Below are 22,873 nucleotides of genomic sequence, written 5' to 3' on the forward strand. Positions count from 1 at the left end.
AAGAATACGATTTAGGAGCATATGGCATCTGGCAGCAAGTAGGTGTAGACTTTAAGCTTATGTGTCTGCCCAAACAGATATGAGTTCCGAGACTATCTGGTTCATCTTCGTGTCCCCAGCCCCCAGTGCAATCTGTCATTTCCTAGGTGTTCAATAAATGCTTGTTGAATAAACAATGAAGAGGTCCTGTGATGTCAATCCCATTGCTGTACACATCTTCTAGACTCCAACGTGACTTAGGGCAGCCTAGAGGAAGACTGGGTTCAGAAGAAATGTGTCAGACAAAGCTCCATGGCACCATTGCCAATACTCAGTCTCAGAGTAAAGGCAAATTAGAATTAGAACTTGACTTTTTTAAAGCACAACAGACTAGAAATCTGGATTTTTGTGATTTTTAGGTAAATAAAATTTTGAGGAACCACTTAATTAGGCCCCACTGGATGTTTGCAATGGATAACATCATCCGCAGAGCAGTGCAAGCTGCGATCACCATTCTCATCCCAGGTAAGTGCCCTCTGAGGTCAAGGTCAGCATCAGGCTTTAAAAAAGACCAGAATTATTCTCTGCATTCAACAATCATTTTTTTTCCCCTGTGGCTTTATACAATCCTGCAGTAAAGTGAATGCTGTCATAGATCCCATCAAAGTTGAACAGTCTATGATAAGAACATATGGTACTTAACTTATGTGTCCCCTGAGTGTAATGAAAGTGACTACTTACAAATGCATCATGTAAAAAGGCAGGGATCTTCCAGTGCTATGGTACCCATTTCAGTGTGTGTGCTCACAAATGCTTGCTAGATAGTTGAAAAGAAAACAGCTCCATTTCTTTTTCCTCTCTCTGAATTATCTTCTAGTAGCTATAGGAATTTGGGGTGTTTTTTCCCCCCTGCTGGGAATCAAACCCAAGGCCCCACTCTTATCAAGCATGCCTTCTACCTGAGCTATTGAGCTATGCCCCCAGCCCAGTTTTGGGCTGTTGTAGACTTATTTCTGGAAATGTTAGAGCAGCTTCATGGCAAAGTCACTTCCTCTTCTGTGATACTTCTTCCTGAAATGGGAGGCTTTAGAAGGGTTCTATGGACCTGGCCTCTTCCTCTCTTTACTCTGGGACTTTGCTGTTCATCTTCTGTCTGTTCTCCTGAATGCTCTGTAGCCTACGCTCAACTGGCAGGAGGGGCATGTGAACCCCATGTTCCTGCTCTAAGCAAGTATTTGCCTGGTTGCATCTTTGTAAAGCCTCCTTGACTAACCTCCTTACATCTTTGTGTAAACTGGGAGGGATCATTTTTATGGTGGAGGGAACCAAACAGAATTGTCTTCTCTCCTTTTATAAAGCTAGCACACTCCCCTTGAGTAGCTTCATTTGGTGGCACAGGACGTGAGCTAAATGCCATGATAACCATGGTCTATGATTTCACAGAGCTCCGAGCTCACTTTGAGCCTACGTCTGAGACCGAAGGGGTAGATAAGGACACAGATGAAGTGGAAGACGACTATCCCTTAGCAGACCTGCCCGGAAGCGAAGCACATGTGGCATCAGGAGGGAGAAGACCTGGTGCAGCTGTTGCTGAGGAGGCTCAGCCCCACCAGCAGCACCTGAGCCTCCAGCTGAGCAAGCTCAGGCAGGAGAGCAACAGGTGATGACCTTCCAGGCCCTCAGTCTGGAATGAGTTGTTTGGGGCCTCACCCAGGTCTCAGGTCTTTACCATCAATGAACTGGGCAAGGTTTTATGTGCAGTTTCAGCTGAGGAACTAGAATGCCTTCCTTTAATATTAGGAATCAGATAAGTATAGGGCCTTGTCACAGGCCATGAGGAACTTTGCCATACTAAAGACAGCAGTACCTTAACGCTTTTCTGTATCTTTACCAAGATGGGACTCCTGGCATGGCACATGGCCTGGCATGCTCAGTAGACATCTGTAATAGCAGAGTTTGGGGGTGTTTGCACTTCATTATGGATGATGGACTCTGATCCCAAGGAAGTCTGCCCTCTCGTGTCTTCCTGGTAATTTGTCACGTTCCTCAGGCAGGTGGTATCAATGAACTGCCTTCCCAACCAGGGTACCCTGGCATCATCATAATGTTCCTCCAATGCCCAGGTCTATTTTGTTTACTTCCTGGTATCCAACAGGTGTTTCATAAGCATTTGTTAAATGAACAAAATGATTCCTCTTTATTTTGAAGATTCACATCAATCAAAATCAAAATGCAAAAATCAATGAGCTTTTAAAACAATTAGAATCTACAGCTATGGCAAACTGTTATTGGGAGAGAAGGTGCTGGATGTATATACTTTGGATGAAAAATTGTGCAAACCCCCAGGATATTTCAGATTTAATTTCTAGACATTTCTTTTAACAGACCTGAAATCTTAAGTAAATGGTAGTGGTGGCAAATTTTAAGAAGATGACAAACATGAAATTGGTAGTAAAACTTAGTGTTCTTCAAAACTTTTTTTCCCAATTCAGTTATATGTGGGATCAAAGGTCATTCCTCTCCACTGTTCAGTCATGCCATTATTTTCTATTCTTAGTAGACTTAGGAATTGGTTAAACAGCATTCAGCACATTAATGTGAATGGCTAACTAACAAAGCGGCTCTTGGGCAGCCTGCCCATCCTGTGGCAAATGCCTTGACCATGCAGCAATTGGGCAGAGCTGTAGCAGGATGGTCTGTGATGTGACTGGGGATAACTAGTCTGTCTCAATGACAGGCCTGAAAACACTTTGCACTGAAGGGGCCCAGGCACGGGCTAAAATTGTCTCCTTCACTCTGGTAGGAAGAAGACTGCTTGACAAAGATGTACGCAAGGCCAGGGGTAGGGGGTTGGAATTTCTCACTAGAAAAATTTCCTCCTTGCTGGGGCAGGAGTGTTTGCCTCTCCCCATGCCATTTTGTCACTGAATCATCCAGGGGTACCTGTGTTCTCATCTGTTTACACATTGTTGCAGTGACTTCTCAGAGTTAGACATCAATGATTAACTTTTACTAATCCAAATAAAGCTTAGTTCTATATCGCTAGTTCACCAGCATGGGTAATATACATAAAGAACATGCAGTTAAAACTAATGTCGTGTTTTAGGTACATAAGCAAACAAAAGAAGGTAAACATGGCTCCAGTCTACCAGTCCTGCTTCCCTTCTCTCAGGCATATGATCCAAGCTGGCATGGAAAGGACCCAGAAGTTGGAGGCTCAGATGTGCCAAACTCTTTCTTGTCCCAGGGAGACTGTCCTGACGGGAAAAGCCCAGTTTCTGTGACTCTGGGTGAATTATTTAGTGACTCAGTGCCTCAATACTTCAGCTCTGAGTGGTATTAAAGCCTAAATGACCTAATCCACTAAGTGTTGTGCAGTCCTGGATTCTGCAGAGAGATTTAGTGTTAGTAGTTATGCCCTGTGGAACTCTGGCTCTCCTCAGCCAGCAGCTGTTCCCTTGCTTCAGCTCCCTCCAAAGGAGGAGGATAACCTATTTTCAGCTACTGCATCTTAGGGAGACAAGCTTAAGGAATCAGGTAATCCTTCTGGCTTAGTTGTACTGATCGACATCAGATTAACTTCTAGTTCATGATATACTTTGAGACAAAACTGTCTAAGTCTGGTTCAGGCTGCTATTACAAAATACCATCAACTGGTGGTTTACAAACAACAAATTTACTTCTCCCAGTTCTGGAGGCTGAAGTCCAAGATCAAGGGCTAGCAACTTCATAGATGACTGACTACTCACTGTATTATTGCATGGTGGGAGGGGCGAGGGAATCTCTGGGATCTTCTTCCAAAAGGGCCCACCCTTCTAAAATACCTTGGTGGCTAGGGTTTCAATAATATAAAATGTACCCATGCTCCAAGTGCTGGTCTTTGTTGTTAAATGAGAAAAGGTAGATTCCCCTGCATAAGCTGAAACCTGGTTAACAGAACTCTGAAGAAACAAATCTGCTTCCCCCTGAGCTAACTGAAAAAAAAAATTTAAAGGCATAATCCCAACAATCTCTTAATGTTAAACAAATGTTTGAGTTGAATTGGATAGTACTGGGCTAATGATGCTTTTTTTTAAACCAGACTCTTGGAACACCTAGTCCAAAAAGAGAGAGAGTACCAGAATCTTCTACGGCAAACGCTAGAACAGAAAACTCAAGAATTATATCACCTTCAATTACAATTCAATTATAATGGTGAGTCATTGTTCATGTAACTCTAACTAAGGTGTGTCAGACAGAAAGACAAACTAAAAATCTGCTGAGCTGGGCACGGTGGCGCACGCCTGTAATCCCAGAGGCTCAGGGGGCTAAGACAGGAGGATCACGAGCACGAGTTCAAAGCAGCCTCGGCAACTCAATTCAGTGAGACTCTGTCTCTAAATATACAAAATAGGACTGAGGATGTGGCTTAGTGGCCTAGTATCCCTGAGTTCAATCCCCGATTACCCACTTCCCCCTCAAAAAAAACCTGCCTAATATTTTAGCCAGTCTTGAAAAAAATTTGAGATTACCTTCTATTAAACCAGGACTCTAGTAGATTCTGGAATACTATTCAGTAATAAAAAGGGAACTGCTGATACTTGCAGTATGCTAAGTGAAAGAACCGATTCCATTCACACAGTTTTCTGGAAAAGACAAGAGCTTCAGGGGCAAAAAACAAATCAGAATGGATAGGAGAGGGGACGGATTATGCGAGAACACATGAGAACTTTGTGGAGTAATGGAAATACCTGTATCTCAATTGTGGTAGTAGTTACATGACCGAGTTTGTCAAAAGTAAACCTAAAAAGGGTGGTTTACTGCCCAAATTATGTCAGTATATCTGACTTTCTCCTTTTGTGGGCTATAGCTACCTCTTGGGGTGTGGAGCCGATGTAAAAATCTCAACACTACTACCTATTTCACCTGATTTTCAGTGTAGTTAGGGATGTGCACCTGAAGAAAGGTCATTTTTTAAACAGGGAAATAAGCATTTAAAGTAAGACAACATCAGATTACAAACTTAAGGTGCTGAGGTAAGGGTAATTCTCTCTGGAAAGTCAGTTTAAGAACTAGGAATTGTATAAAACATATTAGAGCAGATCAATGACACAGGTTTAATACATCTTTTCATACCACATTTTATATCATGGATAGTTACTTTTTAAGAGTTTTATGGTTACATTACAATTAATATATAATGAAACAAATTTCTAATTGTTACAGGTATGACAAAGAACCTAACACCCCCGCCTAGGCAGGGAACAGATAAAGAGCTTATAGACTGGCTACAACTGCAAGGAACAGATGCAAATACAATTGAAAAGGTAAATTTATAACCAAAATCTATTCCTATGATATTGTTAAAAGCTGCTTATTTCTTATATATTTGATCTTTGTTTCAGATTGTTGAAGAAAATTATACACTTTCTGATATTCTTAACAATATCACTAAGGAAGACTTACGATGCCTTAGACTACGGTAAGAGCTTCAAAATGCCTTATTAGAACCTTTTCTAATAAGTAGGCAATAGTACTAGTAACTTCCCCTCCTTGAAATTCATTCCCTTTCCAGTGTCTTTAAAAACATACTACCTCTTCTCCCTCCAAAATCTTGGCAGGTTTGGGCTGGGCATGAGGTACCAGTGCACTAGACCCAACCCCTCCCATGGTCTTGTTCCCATGTCATTTAAAATAGCCACCTCTACACCAATCCATCAGCGCTCCTGTGCAACTTCTAATACCAAGTCCTAGCAATGCTGGCACTCAAGGATTATATTCACACAGGAAGAGAATATTTTTTGGTTTTGTTCATTATCTAAATTAAAATGGGACTGCATTTTTAAGAGTAGATGGCCAATCTTAAAACAAAAACTAGAATTATCTTTTGCCATAAGTAGGCCTATCCTAGATTAGTTTTGGGGTTGTCAGTTGGAACTTTGCCTTTCTTATGGTAACTCCTTTGTTCCACAGTGGTGGTGTCCTCTGTCGGCTGTGGCACGCAGTCTCCCAGTACAGAAGGCAGGCTCAGGAGTCCTCAGCGACAGAGGACTAGGCTTAATCACACTCAGCTAAGCCGGGAGGACACAGTGAGCACATACCCTCCTGCTTGTGGTTAAAGCTTCTTCTGTACATGTATACACAAATTCTGCTCAGTTTACACAAGAAAAAGATGTGTTCAATTAATTCAAGAATCTGGTGAAGTTTGTCATTTTTTTGTGTCATTTTTTAAAACCTATTATTTATGAATGTTTTAAAGATTATATAGAACTGTATGTAATGTGAATAGTGAGCTTTAGTTTTGATATCCTAGAGTATTAGGAGAATCTCAGAAAAAGAGACTCGGCATTCTGTTATTTTAAATACAATGGTAGTTTAAAATGAGACAGGTGTTGTAGGGTAAGCAGTATTAACTAGTATAGAACCTAAATGTGATAGGACTGTAACCACTGATGTGTAAATGGAGAAAACTAGTTGTGTGGCCTTTCACCTGTTGCCTGGTTATAATAATAAAAAAAAAATAAGAAGAAATGATGGCTTTAGCTGTGCAATGCCAGAATTGCGACTTCTCAGGGCATAGCAAAAACAGGTACACAAGGAAGTGTTCTTCCTTCTAGTGACCAAACAACTATTTGGGAGAAGATTAAACTCTATTAGACTTGTAGATCTGAAATAGGTAATACAATGATATAATAATCACAAAACACTCAAGCACTCAACATCTTCTAACACAACAATATACAAAACTGCATGCACTTACTCTCCCTTCAATTTAATTTACATGCTATTTATTAAAGTTGACAACGCTGTTCCTTATAGTTGCTGCAAACAGCCCATCATTACACACGTCTCCCATTAACTGACTGACTTAAACTTGATCCACTGGTTGGCACCACGCACTTCAAAGGGTGGATCACTGCTGTAGATGTGGTAGCCTAGTTCCTCCAAAGGTGGTTCTGGATCAGCTGTGGCAAACTGGGCAGCGTCCTCAATTTCTTTCCTTACTTCAACATCAATTTCCTAAACATTGGATTACAGTGCAAGAAATTTTTAAATTAACAGCAGCTTGGGTAGCACCTAGAGTTCTACTTAAAACCCAGTGCTCATGAAACTCTTCCTAGTTTTAGAAGTACCCAACAGTTGCTAATTTGAAATTTTTAAAATTATTTATCTCCACAGGAAGATAACAATCCAGGGACTGTACAAACTGTGCTACCGGGGAAAAGTTGTAAAAAAAGGCTTTTTGCCAATATGATCTATGATAATGCATACTTTCACTACTTAGTTTGCTGCCCACCCCACCTAATCTTAATAAAGAACAGCCCTATGAGATTTCAGAATTATTCCCTGTCATATCACTTTCCCAGGCTTGAACAAATCAAGACTCTATGGTTACCCAGAGGTGGCAACTTTTTGTGGGAGGGAGGAAAGAGAGCCACCTTTAAAGCCAGACTTAAACCACTAAGAGTGAGTGTACCTTTAATTCTTCAACACTGGCAAGATTGCTGTTCACCATTCTATCCTTAAGAAGCATTATAGGGTCACTCTTACTTCTTACTTCCTGAATTTCTTCTCGTGTGCGGTAACTGTATGAGGAAAGAAACACAGTGGTAGGTGTAAGAACAGTTCCAGTGGGGCAGATAGCTAGGTGAAATCTGAGTACATTCCTGAGAGGAAGGGACACATCAACACTAATGTTACTGTGAGAAGAGCAGAGTTATACTTCCAAAACACAAGAAAGCAGCCTGTAAGAGCTGCTTCTATCTTCTATAGCAAACAGTATGCTGAAACTCATAGGGCTTCTCTGGCATTCTCACAATGGGGGCCAAGTTCTGGTTTGCTTCTTTGATCTAAAAGAGTACAAAAGAAGTGTCACCTGTCCCACTCCTTTAGGCTATTATATTTTACATGGGTTGGGGTATCAATGCCAATCACTTTGCCTTTCTCCCTTACAACCCCAAACAAAGCATGGCCAGCAATTACTTAAAGACACCAGGTTTTCTGTTTGTTGATTCTATGATATAGGAAAAAGATATATCTGAAATAACACTAAAAGCTAGTGTTCTACCTTTTTTTAAAAAAAAAAAAATCAAAGTATATTTTCACACTTAATTTGTACAATAGACTTTGACTAAATTGACTTTTAATTGTGTTGAGTCTGTGACTGCAGAATTATGAGAGAAATTATATGAGATATCTACTAAGTGAAAAAGGAAAACTCACACCTTCCTAATGTAACCTAGCTTTTTTGATATTTCAACCTATTGAACACCTCCCTCCCAGCCAGAATATTTCCAAATCCTGATTCTCTTCAGGTACAGTATGCCATGAGTGAATTTGGGATAATGCCTACATAAGCTAAATGCCTCCAAATACATTACTCTCCCATCAGACCTGTTTTATCTAACAATTTCCCTCTACAATTTAGTTATAAAAAAAAACTTACTGCTCTTGCTAACATCCAGGGACTTTCTGAATGCTTTCTATATTGGAACCAATTTATTAGTAGTACTGCTTTCAGACTAAGACTCAAATAACTACTTGATGTCAACAAAAGTAATTTAATGTGAGCAGCACTAATCCAAGCCCATCCTCTTTGAAAACCACACCCAGATCTCCCATGACTATACCTGACTCCAGGGTCACTCATACTGTGTCCATGATAACGGTAAGTCTGCAGCTCCATCAGGATGGGACCCTAAAATGGAACCCATAAATTGTTAGGTAAGATAAGGGGACCAGGACCAGTAATGCCACAATTCACAGCCTCAAATAGAGACCCTTGCAGCATACAATATATTCTCATCCAATCTTCTATAAATCAGCTGTCAAGGATTTCTTATTATTTATGGCACATTTCATCCTTCTCATTTTTAATAGGAACTTAAAGCCAGGTACAGTGTGGACTGTATAAGCTGGAACAATTTGTTTTTAATCACTGAATATGTCATAGAGCCCATGGACATTAAGTAGATTTCCACTTGCACCTAAACAACTTTGCTCATTTTATGATGCAGTGTTTCTTACAGGGACCAGCCACCAATCCAGCTTCACCTAGACTTTGCTGGTTTAACAGAAAGCTGGCAGGCACCAATGACCTTTGATATCTAAAGCTTGCAACTCTGCTAGGAGTCTGGCTAGCCCAGCTGTGCATCACACCAAGCAGCTTGCGCATGCTACACTAGCCTACTTTGGCAAGACTATGAACACTGATAGGTGAGGGTGGATTCATTTGGGCATTTATTCATTTAGTCTTTTAGTAATGTCATCTTGTAGTCATTTGGAATCACAGTGCATTGGGCCAGGGGTGATAAAGGGGATTTCTAGGCCCTCCCATAGTTCCAAGATCAGGCTTTGGTCAGGTTAAATCAAAATATTCTATGACCTGACCATGTTTTCACCCAGGGTTGGACTCCACATGGTCTTCTCAGGAATTGGAAGAGATGGGGAAACACACCTGAGGATCTGGCTCCTAGTCTTACAGTCTTCATGTGGACTGCTCAGCCCACTGCAGTCAATCTATCACCTTAGTCCTGCTCACCTTAGTCCTCCTCTAGCTTCATCACTTCATCTCCCTCCTAGTTTACTTTCCCTTCATCCTGACTTTTTCATCATTACTATCCACATATGATTTACACTACTGCCCAAATATACACATGGCACGCCACTAAAAGGTAACCATAGGGCTGTGCTTTCTCAGCTGTGGAACACTGATTTAAGGAGAGCAACTAAGGTACTTAAACCTCTTTTTAGGCCAATTTCATTGTTTTCTTTCTCACAGCCATACACTGAAAGATAGATTATGCACTATTTGCATAGAAGAAACTTAATAAGCAAAATCCTATGCTGGGCATTGTGGCAATCCCTGATCTGGTCACTCAAGGGGCTTATAATTAATGGGTGGGTGGGTGAGCAATTAACCAAAACAAAAATAGATCATCATGATGGAAGACAGGTGAAATACTGAGGAAACACTAGAAGACTGACCTCAAATGGGGGAAAAGTGGAATGTTTCCCAGGATGTGAGCTACCAAGACCATGCTATTCATAGGACTCCATTCACCTGCCTGGACTCTGTTTCTACTTCATATACTTCAATTAGCAACTAGTCCTAGAGAGGTACCAGAGGCACATGGGAAGTCTTAACTTTAGAAATTTTTAGCTAAGACAAAGTTATTGGGGAGTCTTACCTTCCCAGATCTACAATAGGCAGCCGCAAACCTTGTTGCCTCTCGGACACACAGGATATCCATTCCATCCACCTGTTAATAGCAACAGAACATAAATCGAACTGTCCAAACCCATTTTACCCATTTCTTTCTTTAAAGAGTGCTGGGGATAGAACCCAGGGCTTCACACATGCTGGGCAAGCACTCTAGCCCCCCATTTTACTTATATGACCTGCTCATATCTAAGAAAGTCTAAGATCACCAAGAGTATACATGAGGGTATCTAGCTGAGAGGATGTGGCCCTGGCTCTACAAACAGATGTCCTTACCCTCAGCCCAGGAATAAAATCGCCTCTTTTGTAGTAATCAGTGCTGGCTGCTGCTCTCTCAACAGATGTTCCCATTCCATAGCGGTTATTCTCACAGATGAAAATACAAGGTAATTTCCACAATGCTGCCATATTGTAAGCTTCAAATATCTGACCCTGTAAGTAATTATAAAAAGTTGAAATGGCTTCATTTTGCTCATTTCTCTAGGCTTCATCATCATCCCAATAGTTGTTGCTCTGCCCGGCATAGAGCGCTTTCATAAAGACTGAAAAGCCTCATCATCTAAAACCAAGTTTCTGGTGAGGGAAAGGAGTGAGTGTGAGTGTGTGTGTGTGTGTGTGTGTGTGTGTGTGTGTGTCGGGATGGTGGGGAAAAGCAGCAGGCATCATACTCTTGCAACTAAGGGGAGAACATTTGAGAAGCACTAATGTACAGCATAGAAGAGCTCCTTCACAAGAATGTGCCCCTGTAAGGTTTGGGGTAAAATGTGCCCAGGAGTAAATCTCTTATCTTGGTCAGAAAATCAAAGGCTAATTTGACATATGAAATACTATTTTAACAAATAAGCCATATACTATTTCTTTACAAACTCAACTTTAAACATTCAACACTTTGGAACCGAAACTAATTGTTACAAAGTTAATAGACACATACCTGGTTAGCAGCACCATCGCCATATAAAGTCAAACAGACCTCATCTTTTCCATTGTACTTGCAGGCCAGAGCAATCCCAGCTCCCAGGGGCACCTAATAACATTAAGGATGACCAAGAAAGGAACCACAGAAATCCATGAGAGGAGTAATGCTCTAAATTTTAACTCCTGGACAGAATTTGAGACAGAAATAACACTATTGCTACACACTATTCCTACCCCAACCCTGTCTCTGTTCACCCACCCTGATATATAGCATATTCTATTTTGGCCAGTAGGCAATGACTTATCTGTATCTAAAGATTCAACTACTGGGCTGGGGTTGTAGCTCAGTGGTAGAGCATTCGCCCAGCATGTGCAAGGCCCTGGGTTTGATCCTCAGCACCACATAAAAATAAATAAATAAAGGTATTGTATTCAACTACAACTAAAAAATAAATTTAAAAAAAGATTCAACTACTAACCGTAAAGAATTAAAAAATGAAACATAGGTTTAAAATATATGTAACAGAATCAATCTTACTCTATTAGGTATATTGCATGCTATTAATTTTTCATCATTCAATAACTGATGAGGGCAAGGACTCCCTACTGATAGAGGCTGGCTTTGGATCATTAGTAGGCCCCTAAAATCCTGACTGCCCACCTCTGAGCTAGGACAAGGCAGAGGCAGGTGAAGTTGATGTGACGAAGTAATTAATGTGCTGAAATATAGAGGAAAGTGAAGGGATAGTTATGCTAGAGGCTCTTTGCCTACTTGTTGAACATAAAAATGAATAAATTTTCAATCACTATCCAAATCTACTTATTAACTGTTCAAATGGCAACTTAAGAAGCAATAGGGATTTAAAAGCAAACCAAGCCCCCACAGTACTAAAATCCTTCAGAGAGAAGTTCTCTGGGGTGTCAAAAGTTCCTGAAGACATGGCCAGGACCATATCTACAAAAGCACTACCTGAGCTCCGACAATGCCATTGCCCCCATAGAAGTTCTTGGCATACATGTGCATAGATCCTCCTTTCCCTTTAGCACAGCCTCCTCTTCGTCCTAGAAAGGGCAGAACATACACATGAAAAAACAAAGTCATAAAACCACACCCAAGTCTTTACTCTGAGGCCAGTTCAATCCCCAAAAGCCTCTGTCCCTCCATGTAAACATGTTCCTCCTTGTCTCCCTGCCCTTTGATAAGGAAGTTCAGACTAATTCCATGTCTTTGACCATTCATTCCAATCACACCTGTTCTCTAATCATTTAGTTGCCTTCAGATGTTCAGTATAGTAGTCAGGACTTCTTTTTTGGCCAGTCAAAATATATCTCCTGACTTTTCTACACTGGTAAACAGTTCAAGAGTCAAGGGGACAAAGAAAACAGGAATATTAAAGATTGCTAGAATCTATACCATATACCAGGGAGTGCTTCAACCCAACTTACTTTACACCTGACTGCTTTACTTCTACTGGCAGGCTTGATGATGATAACTGCACTCTGATTTATAAAATTTTCATTTAAGGGACTAGATGACTTTACAAATGGCTAGTTTACTCCCAAGGACAACAAATGTACCAAAACATCAAACCAGAGGATTTTGGGGGGTTTTTAATTTTAAATTCAAAAAGGTTTTAGCACTAACTTACAAAGGTTAGCACCTTAATGGTGAAATATCTGAAAATTTAATTCATTCTCTTCCCTTCTATAAATCCATAGCAAACCTGTTAGCTCTGCAAGAATTTCTCGGACAGAAAGGCCTCGAGTAAAGGTGAAACCATGAGCCCGGTAGGCTGTGATGAGGTGGTCCGTGGGATTTATGCCAGCCTCCAGGCCCACACAGCAGGCTTCCTGCATTAAAGGAAGAAGAAACCAACATGATACTTCATACTCATTTCTGGATAAAAAGATTTCTATTAGACCAAATATTATGAAACATTATGTTATGTGGGCTAAAACTCATTAGTAACTACAGAAAGTGACTTTTTTTTCCCATCAAAAACAGTGGAGGGTAAGGCCTTAATCAGAAGCCATAAACAATCCACAGATATGCCTGTACAATGAAAGATCCTAAGTCAGATGTGAATGTTAAAATACTGAGGGGATGTAACATGAAAACTGAGACTTGTTTTCTCTCAGAGAAATAAAACACTATGAAGCCTTAGCCCCTTATTTCCATTTGGCACCAACTAGCTGAAACCATAGCATGGTATCCTTCTGGACAGGCATACTGCCCCATTCAACCCTGGTCTGTCACCATTCCCCATGTTTTGTATATCCAATCATTTTCATTCATTGATCCTATCTAACTGGCCCCTATAGACATTTGAGTTTGTAACCTTTGGCCTAAACCCACAAAACAACAAACCAACAAAATAACCTTTTCTCCTAGGAGTATACACAGTACAGGTGATTGCAATGTCAGAAAGTTTTGTTTTATTGTAAACAATACCTTTATTTTATTTATTTTTTGTATGTGGTACTGAGGATAGAACCCAGTACCTCACACATGCTAGACAAGTGATCTACCACTGAGTTATAGCCCCCGTCAGAATGTTTTAAATTAGGAAAATTCTAAGAATGCATACAGGAAATTGGCAATGTTTTATGTGAATGAATGCTTAACCTAAGCTTCACAGCAGGTTCTGGTATTCTACTTTTAATTTTAAATACCAACTTCAAATCCTTCTGAAAAAAAAAAAAAAGAGTGAAAAATCAAAAAATAGGAACCTTACCTAAATAAACATGGTTTTATTAGAAACCTACCACTTACCTGACCATCACACAAGTGACAGAAACCACGAATGATTTTCTGTTTATAAAGCTGATCAGCCTTTAACTCCATTCGGCGCACAGTCTGCATCATCCTATAGTATTTGAGCCCATCCTCCCTGGTGAGCACTGTCGTGACAGGAGGGCCCTCTTCCAGCCGGTGAAGGTCACATTTCTGAAATGGAGCAAGGCAGTCATTCCCTAGTTACTATATCACAAACACTGCTGACTCATTCTAAGATCCAACTTGGTCACAAATAATACTGAACTCAAAAACCAGCAAAGGAGCATATCATCAATGCTTTATATTATTTCTGACTCTTTAAAATCTATAAGCCACATGAGGCAAAGGGATGGGGCTTTGGAGGAAGGAAATTTTTCTAAGATTTTTCTTTTTTTTTATGAAAAACTCCTAGACGTCAACTGAATTATACATTGAAAAATCAATTCTCAAAGAATCATCTAAGAACCTTCTTATTTGAATGTTTTACTGAGTCACATCCTAAAGTTTGAAATAAGTTTTATTATTTAAGCCTCCCTTCCCTGAAACATCAACAAACTGCTAAGAATAAATTCTTATTTTTGCCCAACTTCCCTGAGCCTTTGATTCTGGAACATTTGGGAGAAAATGTCAAAAAAACATAAGTATCAAAATGTTCTGAAGGTATAAAACTATATCAGAGTATATCTGTGGAAAAACTTATCACAAAGTAAAATACCTCTTACCTTAATTTCAAATGTAGCATCATTTGCAAAATTACGGGATGCCACTAGCACTCTGCTTGCCTAGAAGACAAAAATATACAAATCAGTACTTTTTTTAGTGTCAGTTATTTTAGAAAGTCATTATTATCATTGATCAATTATCAGGATGTAGTCTGAAATATAAGGGGACCCAACATGTTCATGGGCTTCTCTTCCATTCTATTCACTATGCTGGAATCCTCATCTTCCAAAATAAATCCATGCTTTGGCCAATCAAACATGATCATACCCCTCTCTGAAGACAAAGTGAAAGATGGCAAAAACCAAACCCATACATTTGATCACTTTTTTTTTTTTTTTAAATATTACAGTGGGAATATAATGAAATTAATGGCCAAAATGAAGAGACTGTGGGCTTTATACTATTTTAAGTTATAACCTCATATCCTCATCTGGAGGTTAACTGTTAAAATTATACTTCAAATAAAACTATTGGCACTATTAAAAGTATGAAATGAGTACATTAGTGAGAAATATACAAGATGGAACCAAAGATATATTTAGGCACTGACTTAAAAACAATAGACTTGAGCCAGCAGTTTTATAATTTGAACAGCCTAAATCTTGGGTGGGCTCCTCCTGAGGCCCAAGAAGGGAGAAATGTTCTCTAAAACAGTGTTTCTTTCTTGATGTTTGGGTAGCTGTCACCGCTTGGGGGTAATGATTTCTTCCTACTTTTACAAGGGAACAGAGCTGTTCACAGCTAAAGTATTCTATGTGGTAGCTAACATTCAGGTTAGATTTCAAAGATACTGTACTATATTAAACAGCCACTTTCTACCACATTTTCACACACTTACATGTAAACCAGCATACATTCTTTTTATGGAGATCTTAAGCACATTCATCAGATCCCATAAAACACACACCTGACATGTAATACAGCATTTGTTTTTTACTGTCTAACTCTAGCACTGGACTTCTTTTGGTAAGAGTTAAGAATGATGTGCTATGTGTACCTCCAAATGAACAAGCCAAGAGGCAGAAAGCTATTATCCATTCATCTTGTTACTTGTCAATATATAGCAGTTCCTCCTTATCTGCAGGGGTTACACATTCCAAGACCCAGAATAGATGCCTAAAACCACAGGTAGTACTGAACCCTACATAGAGCACTGTAATAGTAAGACAGTAGATTTTATAAGCAAGAGGGCTCCTAAGTGACTAACAAGCATGTAGCATATACTAAGTGTATCTTGGACAAAGGGATGATTCACATCCTGAACTACATGAGATTTTATCATACTACTCATAAAGGCACATAGATTAAAACTTCTGAACTGCTTATTTTTTTGGAACTTTCTGTTTAATATTTTTTCAGGCTACAGTTGACCACAGATAACTAAAATCAATAAAAGCAAAAACACAGACAAGGAGGGACTACTGTACCACTATCTGATAAAGCAACAAACAAACAAACAGGCCAATGACACATACAAAAAACTCTAAATACTAGAAATAAATGCTTCAGTTAAACAGAGGTAGAGTCCATTAATATATCTCAAAATGAAGAAAATTTAGAAATTAGTGAAGAAGTAAAGCTGAGGGGTGAGGCAGCAAAAAAAAGTTGATGTTTGATAGTCATGAAATAGATATGGATTTTGGGTCATTAAATTATTTTTCAGAGCCAAAAATATCTATTGTATTGAAAAATAAATCTCCAGATAAAACTACAGGAACTACAGTTTTGGGAACAATTTAAAAAGTAGAGATCAAACCAGGTGGCAATGGTAACAAAAAGCAAATTCTTTCTCAATCATAAAGTCAAAACAATGAAAAGTGATAAACTGTGCTACATAAAATAAAGAACAGGAAGGGCAAAAACTGTAATTGCCAGAAAGCTAATTTATCCCCCTTTTTCAATATTAAGAATCTCAAAAATAAGCAGGACCACTGATACAATGGGTGAAAGGGGCAAACATATGGCTAAAAGCCATATCAGAAATGTGAGTGTACATATTTTTAACTGAGATTTCTTTTTTTAAAATATTTTTTAGTCGTAGTTGGACACAATATCTTTATCTAATTTATTTTTTATGTGATGCTGAGGATCGAACCCTTGCATGTGCTAGGCGAGCGCTGAGCCACAGCTTAACTGAGATTTCTTAAAAGACAACTACCATTCATTTTCTCTAGAGAGCCATAAAAATATTCTCTTTTCAATGGGATTCTTTTTTTTTGGGGGGGGGGCGGGTACTGGGGATTGAATCCAGGGCCTCAAGTATGCCAAGCATATGCCTTTCCACTGAGTTGCATCCCCAACCCCTAAAGGGATTCCTCTTTGACACAGACCCAACCTATTCAATAAAATGAAAACTAAGTTCCTAAATGCATAGGATTCATTTAAGTGAAGGTCAAAATATAGTTCAAAAATTTCAGATTCTACCAGTGTAAATTAAAAATGTTTCCTACTTCTCAAGAAGCCAAAAGAATGTTAGTAATATACATCTTACAACGCACACCTGTAATCCCAGCAGCTTGGGAGGCTGAGACAGGAGAATCACAAGTTCAAAGCTAGCAATAGCGAGGCGCTAAGCAACTCAGTGAGACCCCGTCTCTAAGTAAAATACAAAATAGGGCTGGGGTTGTGGCTCAGTGGTCAAGTGCCCCTGAATTTAATCCCTGATACAAAAAAAAAAAAAAGCAAACAATAAGACAAAGAATAAAAAATTTAATGCAATTCAGTCTTCTTCAGGAAATTATAACTTCAACTATCAATCTCATTAAAAAATAAAATCAGGATCTTCTAATTCATTTCAAAGTTTCATGCCAAACACTATGAGACGATGGTAATCTATAAGCCTGAGATAAATCTCCATAGCTCCCTGTTTCAAGAGGGAATAGCAAACAAAGAGAAGAAAAAGTGAAAAGACGAAAGAAACATGCAGAGTCCTGGGAGGGAAGACAAGGGAATTAGTTTTAGGCAGAGTGTCACAGCTATCATATCAATTGCCTAACCTTTCTCCCTCCCTTCAAGGGGTAGATGATATGACTCTAGTTACACAAGTTTGCCGAATTTGGGCAAGCCACTACTTACCATTTGTCAGTTCTTTGGGGGGAAAGGCTTCTTACATGTATAATATAAAAAAGTAAACCTTAATCTATTTTGTATTATTTATACTGAAATGAAAAAGACATTCACTCATATGAAGAATTACAAAATGTAATAAAAGCCTACACAGTAAGAATTTATTGCTCTTGGGCTGGGGATGTGGCTCAAGCCGTAGCGCGCTTGCCTGGCATGCGTGCGGCCCGGGTTCGATCCTCAGCACCACATACAAACAAAGATGTTGTGTCTGCCGAAAACTGAAAAATAAATATTTAAAAAAAATTCTCTCTCTCTCTCACTCTCTCTTTAAAAAAAAAAAAAAAAACAAAAAAAGAATTTATTGGGCTGGGGATGTGGCTCAGCGGTAGCGCGCTCGCCTGGCATGCGTGCGGCCCGGGTTCGATCCTCAGCACCACATACCAACAAAGATGTTGTGTCCGCCAAGAACTAAAAAATAAATATTAAAAATTCTCTCTCCTCTCTCTCTCTCTCTCCCCTCTCTCACTCTCTCTTAAAAAAAAAAAAAAAAAAAAAGAATTTATTGCTCTAACCTTTAAAAAGATAAGGGCAAAACTTTTAGTTCTTGCTAAATTTAGAAGCTCTAGGAATGGTTCCTAATTAATCAGCGCAGGACAAGTACAGCTAACAGAGAAAACTAATTATCTGAAGAGTTGACACCACCAAATGGGAAGATAACTGAGCACTTTCTAAGGTGACTTCATCTCTGGAATTAAACTTTCTTACCCTAAGTCTAGGAGAAAAAAACTGCAAATAAGAGAAACAATAAATTTTACTTTCAGAATACTAAACCTCCATCAAGCATCTAACAGCAAAGAGTTAGGGATATTTCTGAGCTTCTACTACTAGTATTGCCCTCTATCAACAGATATCCCCAAAGAGGATGACACTTCTTAAAAGCAGAAACTCTTGTAGAAAGGTATGAAATTTAGCATTTATTAGTTTGAAGTTCCAATTCAACTTCTTAAAACCTTTTAAGAAGGTTATCATGGGGTTATCGTGAGGGTATGGAAGTAGGAAGGATAGTAGAATGAATCTGACATTATTACTCTATATACATATATGATTACTTGACTGGTGTGATTCTACGTCATGTACAACCAGAAGAATGAGAAGTTATACTCCATTTATGTATGATGTGTCAAAATGCATTCTACTGTCATGTGTAACTAATTAGAACAACATCAAAAATATCAACAAACACTGAATATATCACACATAACATTAACAGGAAGGTGGGTTTCCAGTTACAATTCAAATGCTAATACAGTATCTGATTAACTCATTTTGTCCCATCAGCCCAATTGTGGAACACTTATAAAAATACAGTATGCAATATATAGCTACATGATAAGATCAAATTAAAATATAACAATTATGTTAACAATATGTATAAGCTCTGGGTTGATATTTAACCTATTGTAATGCACCTGTGTCGATTTTGTTGAAATAATCTCAGACCTGAAAACCTGGGACTTAATGGGTTAATCAAATCGTGTTTTGTCATTTCTCAATGGGATTCCTAGAGCAGCCCACTTCCTACATTTTGACAACCTTTGCCCATAAGGCCCAGAGCAGCATTTAGTCCTGGGGAAATTACTAGAACCAGAATTACAAGTCAAAGCTTGGGACAGTTATATCAACAAACACTGTCTTACTTTGCCTAAGGGTCAAAACGCTAGAAGCTTAGCTTAGGTATGACGAACATGTAAAAGCTGGGGCCATAAATAGTCTTAACTTTAACACCTACCCTCTTAAGATCACTTCTGTTAGCTACTTTTACTCTAAGCCTCTGTGTGTTTAAGGGTAAAGGCAGTTTCCTCTCTGGGCTCTCCCTGACCGCTCTCAAGTAACTGCCAAGAAAAGCTCCAACTTAGAGAGAAAGGGAGGAAAATTTGTTTTTGGAGAGTCTGACCCTGTTTGAACCCTCATCAGAGCCGAGTGCATGTGTCTAACAAATGTATACCAAATTGGGCACTCCATAAAATAACAACTGTATTCAACACAAATGGCACTTACTATGTGCCAGACACTATTCGGAAAGGTTTAGGCAAGGTTCATTCCTTGAATCCTCCCGATGACCCCATGAGGAAAGTACTCTTTTGTTGTCGTTCTTTTTAGTTATTCATGACAGTAAAATCCACTTTGATATAATTATACAAGCATGGAATATATCATATTCTAATTAGGATGCTAGTCTTGTGGATGTACACGCTGGTGAGATTCACTATGGGGAAAAGACTCTTATTATCTCCTTTTTAAATAAAGAAACCAGCCGCCAGGACGTCGGGGGAGAAAAAAAAAGTTTTTTGTGCTTCCCTAAGGTCACAAGAGTTAGTAAACGGTGAGAACGATATTCGAACCGAACAACTCAAGTCTCCGCATTCCAAGCTCTTTACTATTACGCACTACACAGCCTATCGATCAAGAACAATGAAATTACTAAAACTTGAAATGAGTGGAGTCAACTGGCGACCAGAAGTCCTAGGCTCCCCATTTCCATGTCCCGTAAACAGGGGCTGGCAATCCTCCAGCACTCCTCCTGCTCAGCCGGCGGAGCCGGGCCGACGGGGGAGCGGGAGAGGAGGCGCAGCCAAACTGCACGAGAATCTCGTAGGGGTACCCCTTCTCCCTACCCCGCGCCGCAGGCGGGGCACCTGCTCCACGCCTCTCATCCGGGGCCCGGGGCAGAAGGTACCTCAAGGAGTCAAAACAAAGGTCCTCAGTTCCCCTCGTGTCCCCCTTCCGGCGCCGGGCCCCAAACGGCGAACAGCCGGGCGCTTGGAGGTCCAGTTCACCCTCCTCCAACACCGTCTCGGCCCCACCTAGGCCTTGCTCAGGCCTCCTTACCGGCTTCTGGGCAGCGCCAGCCAACACGCGGGAGACTGCCGCAAGCATCTTCCTCATGGAGCAGGAGCAGCGACGGCGGCGGCGGCGGCGGCGACTCCAACGATTTAGGATGAGCCGGCAGTCTCCAAGTCTCCTTCAAGCGCCCCGAGACGACGCCACGCCTTAAACGCAACACGACGTGACGGAGTCCGAACGACGTCAGGCGCCGCGCCGGTCTGCGAACCAACCAGAACGGCTCCCAGACGTTCTGCCCCGCCCACCCAGAAGGCTCGAGGCGGCTCGTTAAATATCAGCACCAGAACGGGCGGGGCTGTGGGCTCCTCCGGTCACCACGCGGCGGACGGTTGAGGCGGCGGGGACCCGAAGGCGCCTGCGTGGAAAAGTGCCCGCTCCCTGGAGGCGGGACCTTCTCCTTGCTATCTTCACTACCTTCTGAGGGGTGGTAGTTGTGCAGGCTAGTGCTACGGCACTCTTAGTCCTGCCAGTGATGCAACTTTGCAGCCTTGACTCAGTACACAAGATGATGAAAGTTAGCCACATGGGGCCAAATGACAGAACATCTGGTTTCTATAAATGGTTATGCCACTGACTTGCTTTTAAAGATCATGTGACAGTTTTAAAATGCTGCCCCGTTTACTTGAGGATCCAAAAATCAATTCCCCAGCTATATGATGCGAGTTGACCACATATTATAGGAACAAGAGTTCACTCTTAGTGCTTATTCTGAATGTTAGCTTTTGCTTCTTTTGGTGGGACTCTGAATTGTGGACAACAGCAGATTGGATATGTGCATTAAGCTTGGAAAAAGCAGAAGCCTATATTTTTGTGTTGTGGTTACCCAAACGCTATAAAGATTTAAAACATAGGACTTAATGAAAACAATGAAGGGAAATGTGTGGATCATTTGAGCTTAGACCAATGTGTTAGGATAGGCTGGGTTATGTTGTAGTATCAATTAACCTCAAATTATCAGAGGTTGATTTTCCACTCGTGTGTCAAACATGGATTGGTCAGGAACTCTTTCCATGATATCACTCAGGAAACCAGGATGGAAAGTGCTGTCGGGAAATAGCTCAGTGAACTATGTCATCCAGGGAGCCATGCTGTCTTCAACAAGCTAGGTCTCTAGTAGGGGTAGAGGAGGGCTCTTTGGGGATTCTGTCTCAGGCCAAGGGGCAGGGACCGCTTCTGAGATCTTCTGTTCCAATCTCCTTCAATGTTCTCTTTCTCTCTTCTCCCTCTCTTTTCCAATGCTCTATTATTTGAAAGATAAAATAAATGCAGATAGTTGTTGGTTTTAGAATAAAATAAACAGCTACAAATCCTTTGCAAAAACATATTTGAATAAATAAATTGGGAAGAAGGAATAACTTTTCATTACAGAATTCCAACTAAAATTAATGTAAAAAGATGCTGGAAATAGAAAATCAGCATTTGGCAAAGATCACAGTTGCTGTTGCAGACAAGAATTAACATGGATAGAGGCTAAAATTAGTGGATGAAAGTATGATGAAAAAACAAGACATTTGCATAATCTCAAAATATCTCCTGACAGGAAATTTATTCATTACAAAGGTTAAAATAGTAATTTTGCAGTGGAAAAACAAGGGAATCCATTTTTTTTTATATAATGACCAAGACATTTTCTTTGTGCTCTTTCTTTGCAGAAATTGCAAAGCCAAACTTGGAAGCAACCTCAAAAGTGAGGATGCTTTAGGAAATTGTGTCAGGTGGTGACAGGTTAAGGTTGTAGTTATTAACTATAGGCTAGAAGTAAAGTTATACGAGCTAGAATATTCACAAAGGTTTCCTGCATCTGGAGGGGAGGCCAGGGAGATGAAGAAAGAATTGCATAAGGCACAGACCTGAGGAAGAGAAAGTCTTTTAAGAAAAGAGGACTCCTTATCTTGAGTGAAATTGGAGACAAAGGACTCTGCTTCACCCCCACCCCAGAACTCACTAGTTTACATTGTGCTTCTCTGGGTGAAGCTCGGATTTAGATTAGAGATCCTGAAATGTGCCTTTGACCCTTTCCTTTGCAAATTACCCAAAAAGATATTCAATCAAGCCGAACTTCAAGGCAAATTCTGATCCTTAACGTGCATTTGGTTTTCTGGTTCCAATCACTCCGGTGAATGAATTAAAATAAAACAGTCACATACATGTCATAAAAGTCTGCAAGTATTTGTGAATGTCTTTGATGTGCTAGGCACCATACTGGTGGAAGGATTATGCCTAGGGGCCTTTTCATCTTTGGAACCATATAAATGCTTTACATAACCACAACAAACAATAACATAAAAATGGAAATGAAATGCAACAAA

The 22,873-nt window shown here is 40.1% G+C and overlaps 2 protein-coding genes across 2 annotated transcripts in view; one reads left to right on the top strand and one right to left on the bottom strand.

The window, feature by feature from the left end:
- The window catches only part of Map3k15 (mitogen-activated protein kinase kinase kinase 15), a 114,602-nt gene extending 108,067 nt beyond the window's left edge, over window positions 1–6,535 (top strand). Inside the window, exons 24-30 of the mRNA XM_026405447.2 lie at window positions 399–504; window positions 1,423–1,526; window positions 1,578–1,639; window positions 4,061–4,173; window positions 5,185–5,285; window positions 5,364–5,440; window positions 5,932–6,535. Coding sequence (XP_026261232.2) covers window positions 399–504; window positions 1,423–1,526; window positions 1,578–1,639; window positions 4,061–4,173; window positions 5,185–5,285; window positions 5,364–5,440; window positions 5,932–6,013 — 645 coding nt within the window. The 3' untranslated portion in view covers window positions 6,014–6,535. The remainder of the gene's footprint in view (window positions 1–398; window positions 505–1,422; window positions 1,527–1,577; window positions 1,640–4,060; window positions 4,174–5,184; window positions 5,286–5,363; window positions 5,441–5,931) is intronic.
- On the bottom strand, window positions 5,052–20,719 carry Pdha1 (pyruvate dehydrogenase E1 subunit alpha 1). The gene is made up of 11 exons (XM_026405432.2): window positions 20,550–20,719; window positions 14,594–14,653; window positions 13,869–14,042; window positions 12,820–12,946; window positions 12,066–12,157; window positions 11,112–11,204; window positions 10,457–10,612; window positions 10,149–10,220; window positions 8,589–8,656; window positions 7,436–7,544; window positions 5,052–6,978 (listed from the first exon to the last, which is right to left on the bottom strand). Exons 1-11 carry the CDS (start codon window positions 20,604–20,606, stop codon window positions 6,814–6,816), a joined length of 1,173 nt encoding a protein of 390 aa, XP_026261217.2. The 5' UTR covers window positions 20,607–20,719; the 3' UTR covers window positions 5,052–6,813.
- Window positions 20,720–22,873: the final 2,154 nt, after the last annotated feature.

Source organism: Urocitellus parryii, chromosome X (genome assembly GCF_045843805.1).
Source record: "Urocitellus parryii isolate mUroPar1 chromosome X, mUroPar1.hap1, whole genome shotgun sequence".
Lineage (NCBI taxonomy): Eukaryota > Metazoa > Chordata > Mammalia > Rodentia > Sciuridae > Urocitellus > Urocitellus parryii.

Coding starts and splice junctions, on each gene's coding strand:
- Pdha1 (XM_026405432.2), bottom strand. CDS start 20,606: ATGAGGAAGATGCTTGCGGCAGTCTCCCGCGTGTTGGCTGGCGCTGCC. Junction 14,043..14,593: donor ATGCTACATTTGAAATTAAG/GTAAGAGGTATT, acceptor GCTCCATTTCAG/AAATGTGACCTTCACCGGCT. Junction 7,545..8,588: donor ATGAGTGACCCTGGAGTCAG/GTATAGTCATGG, acceptor TTCCTCATACAG/TTACCGCACACGAGAAGAAA.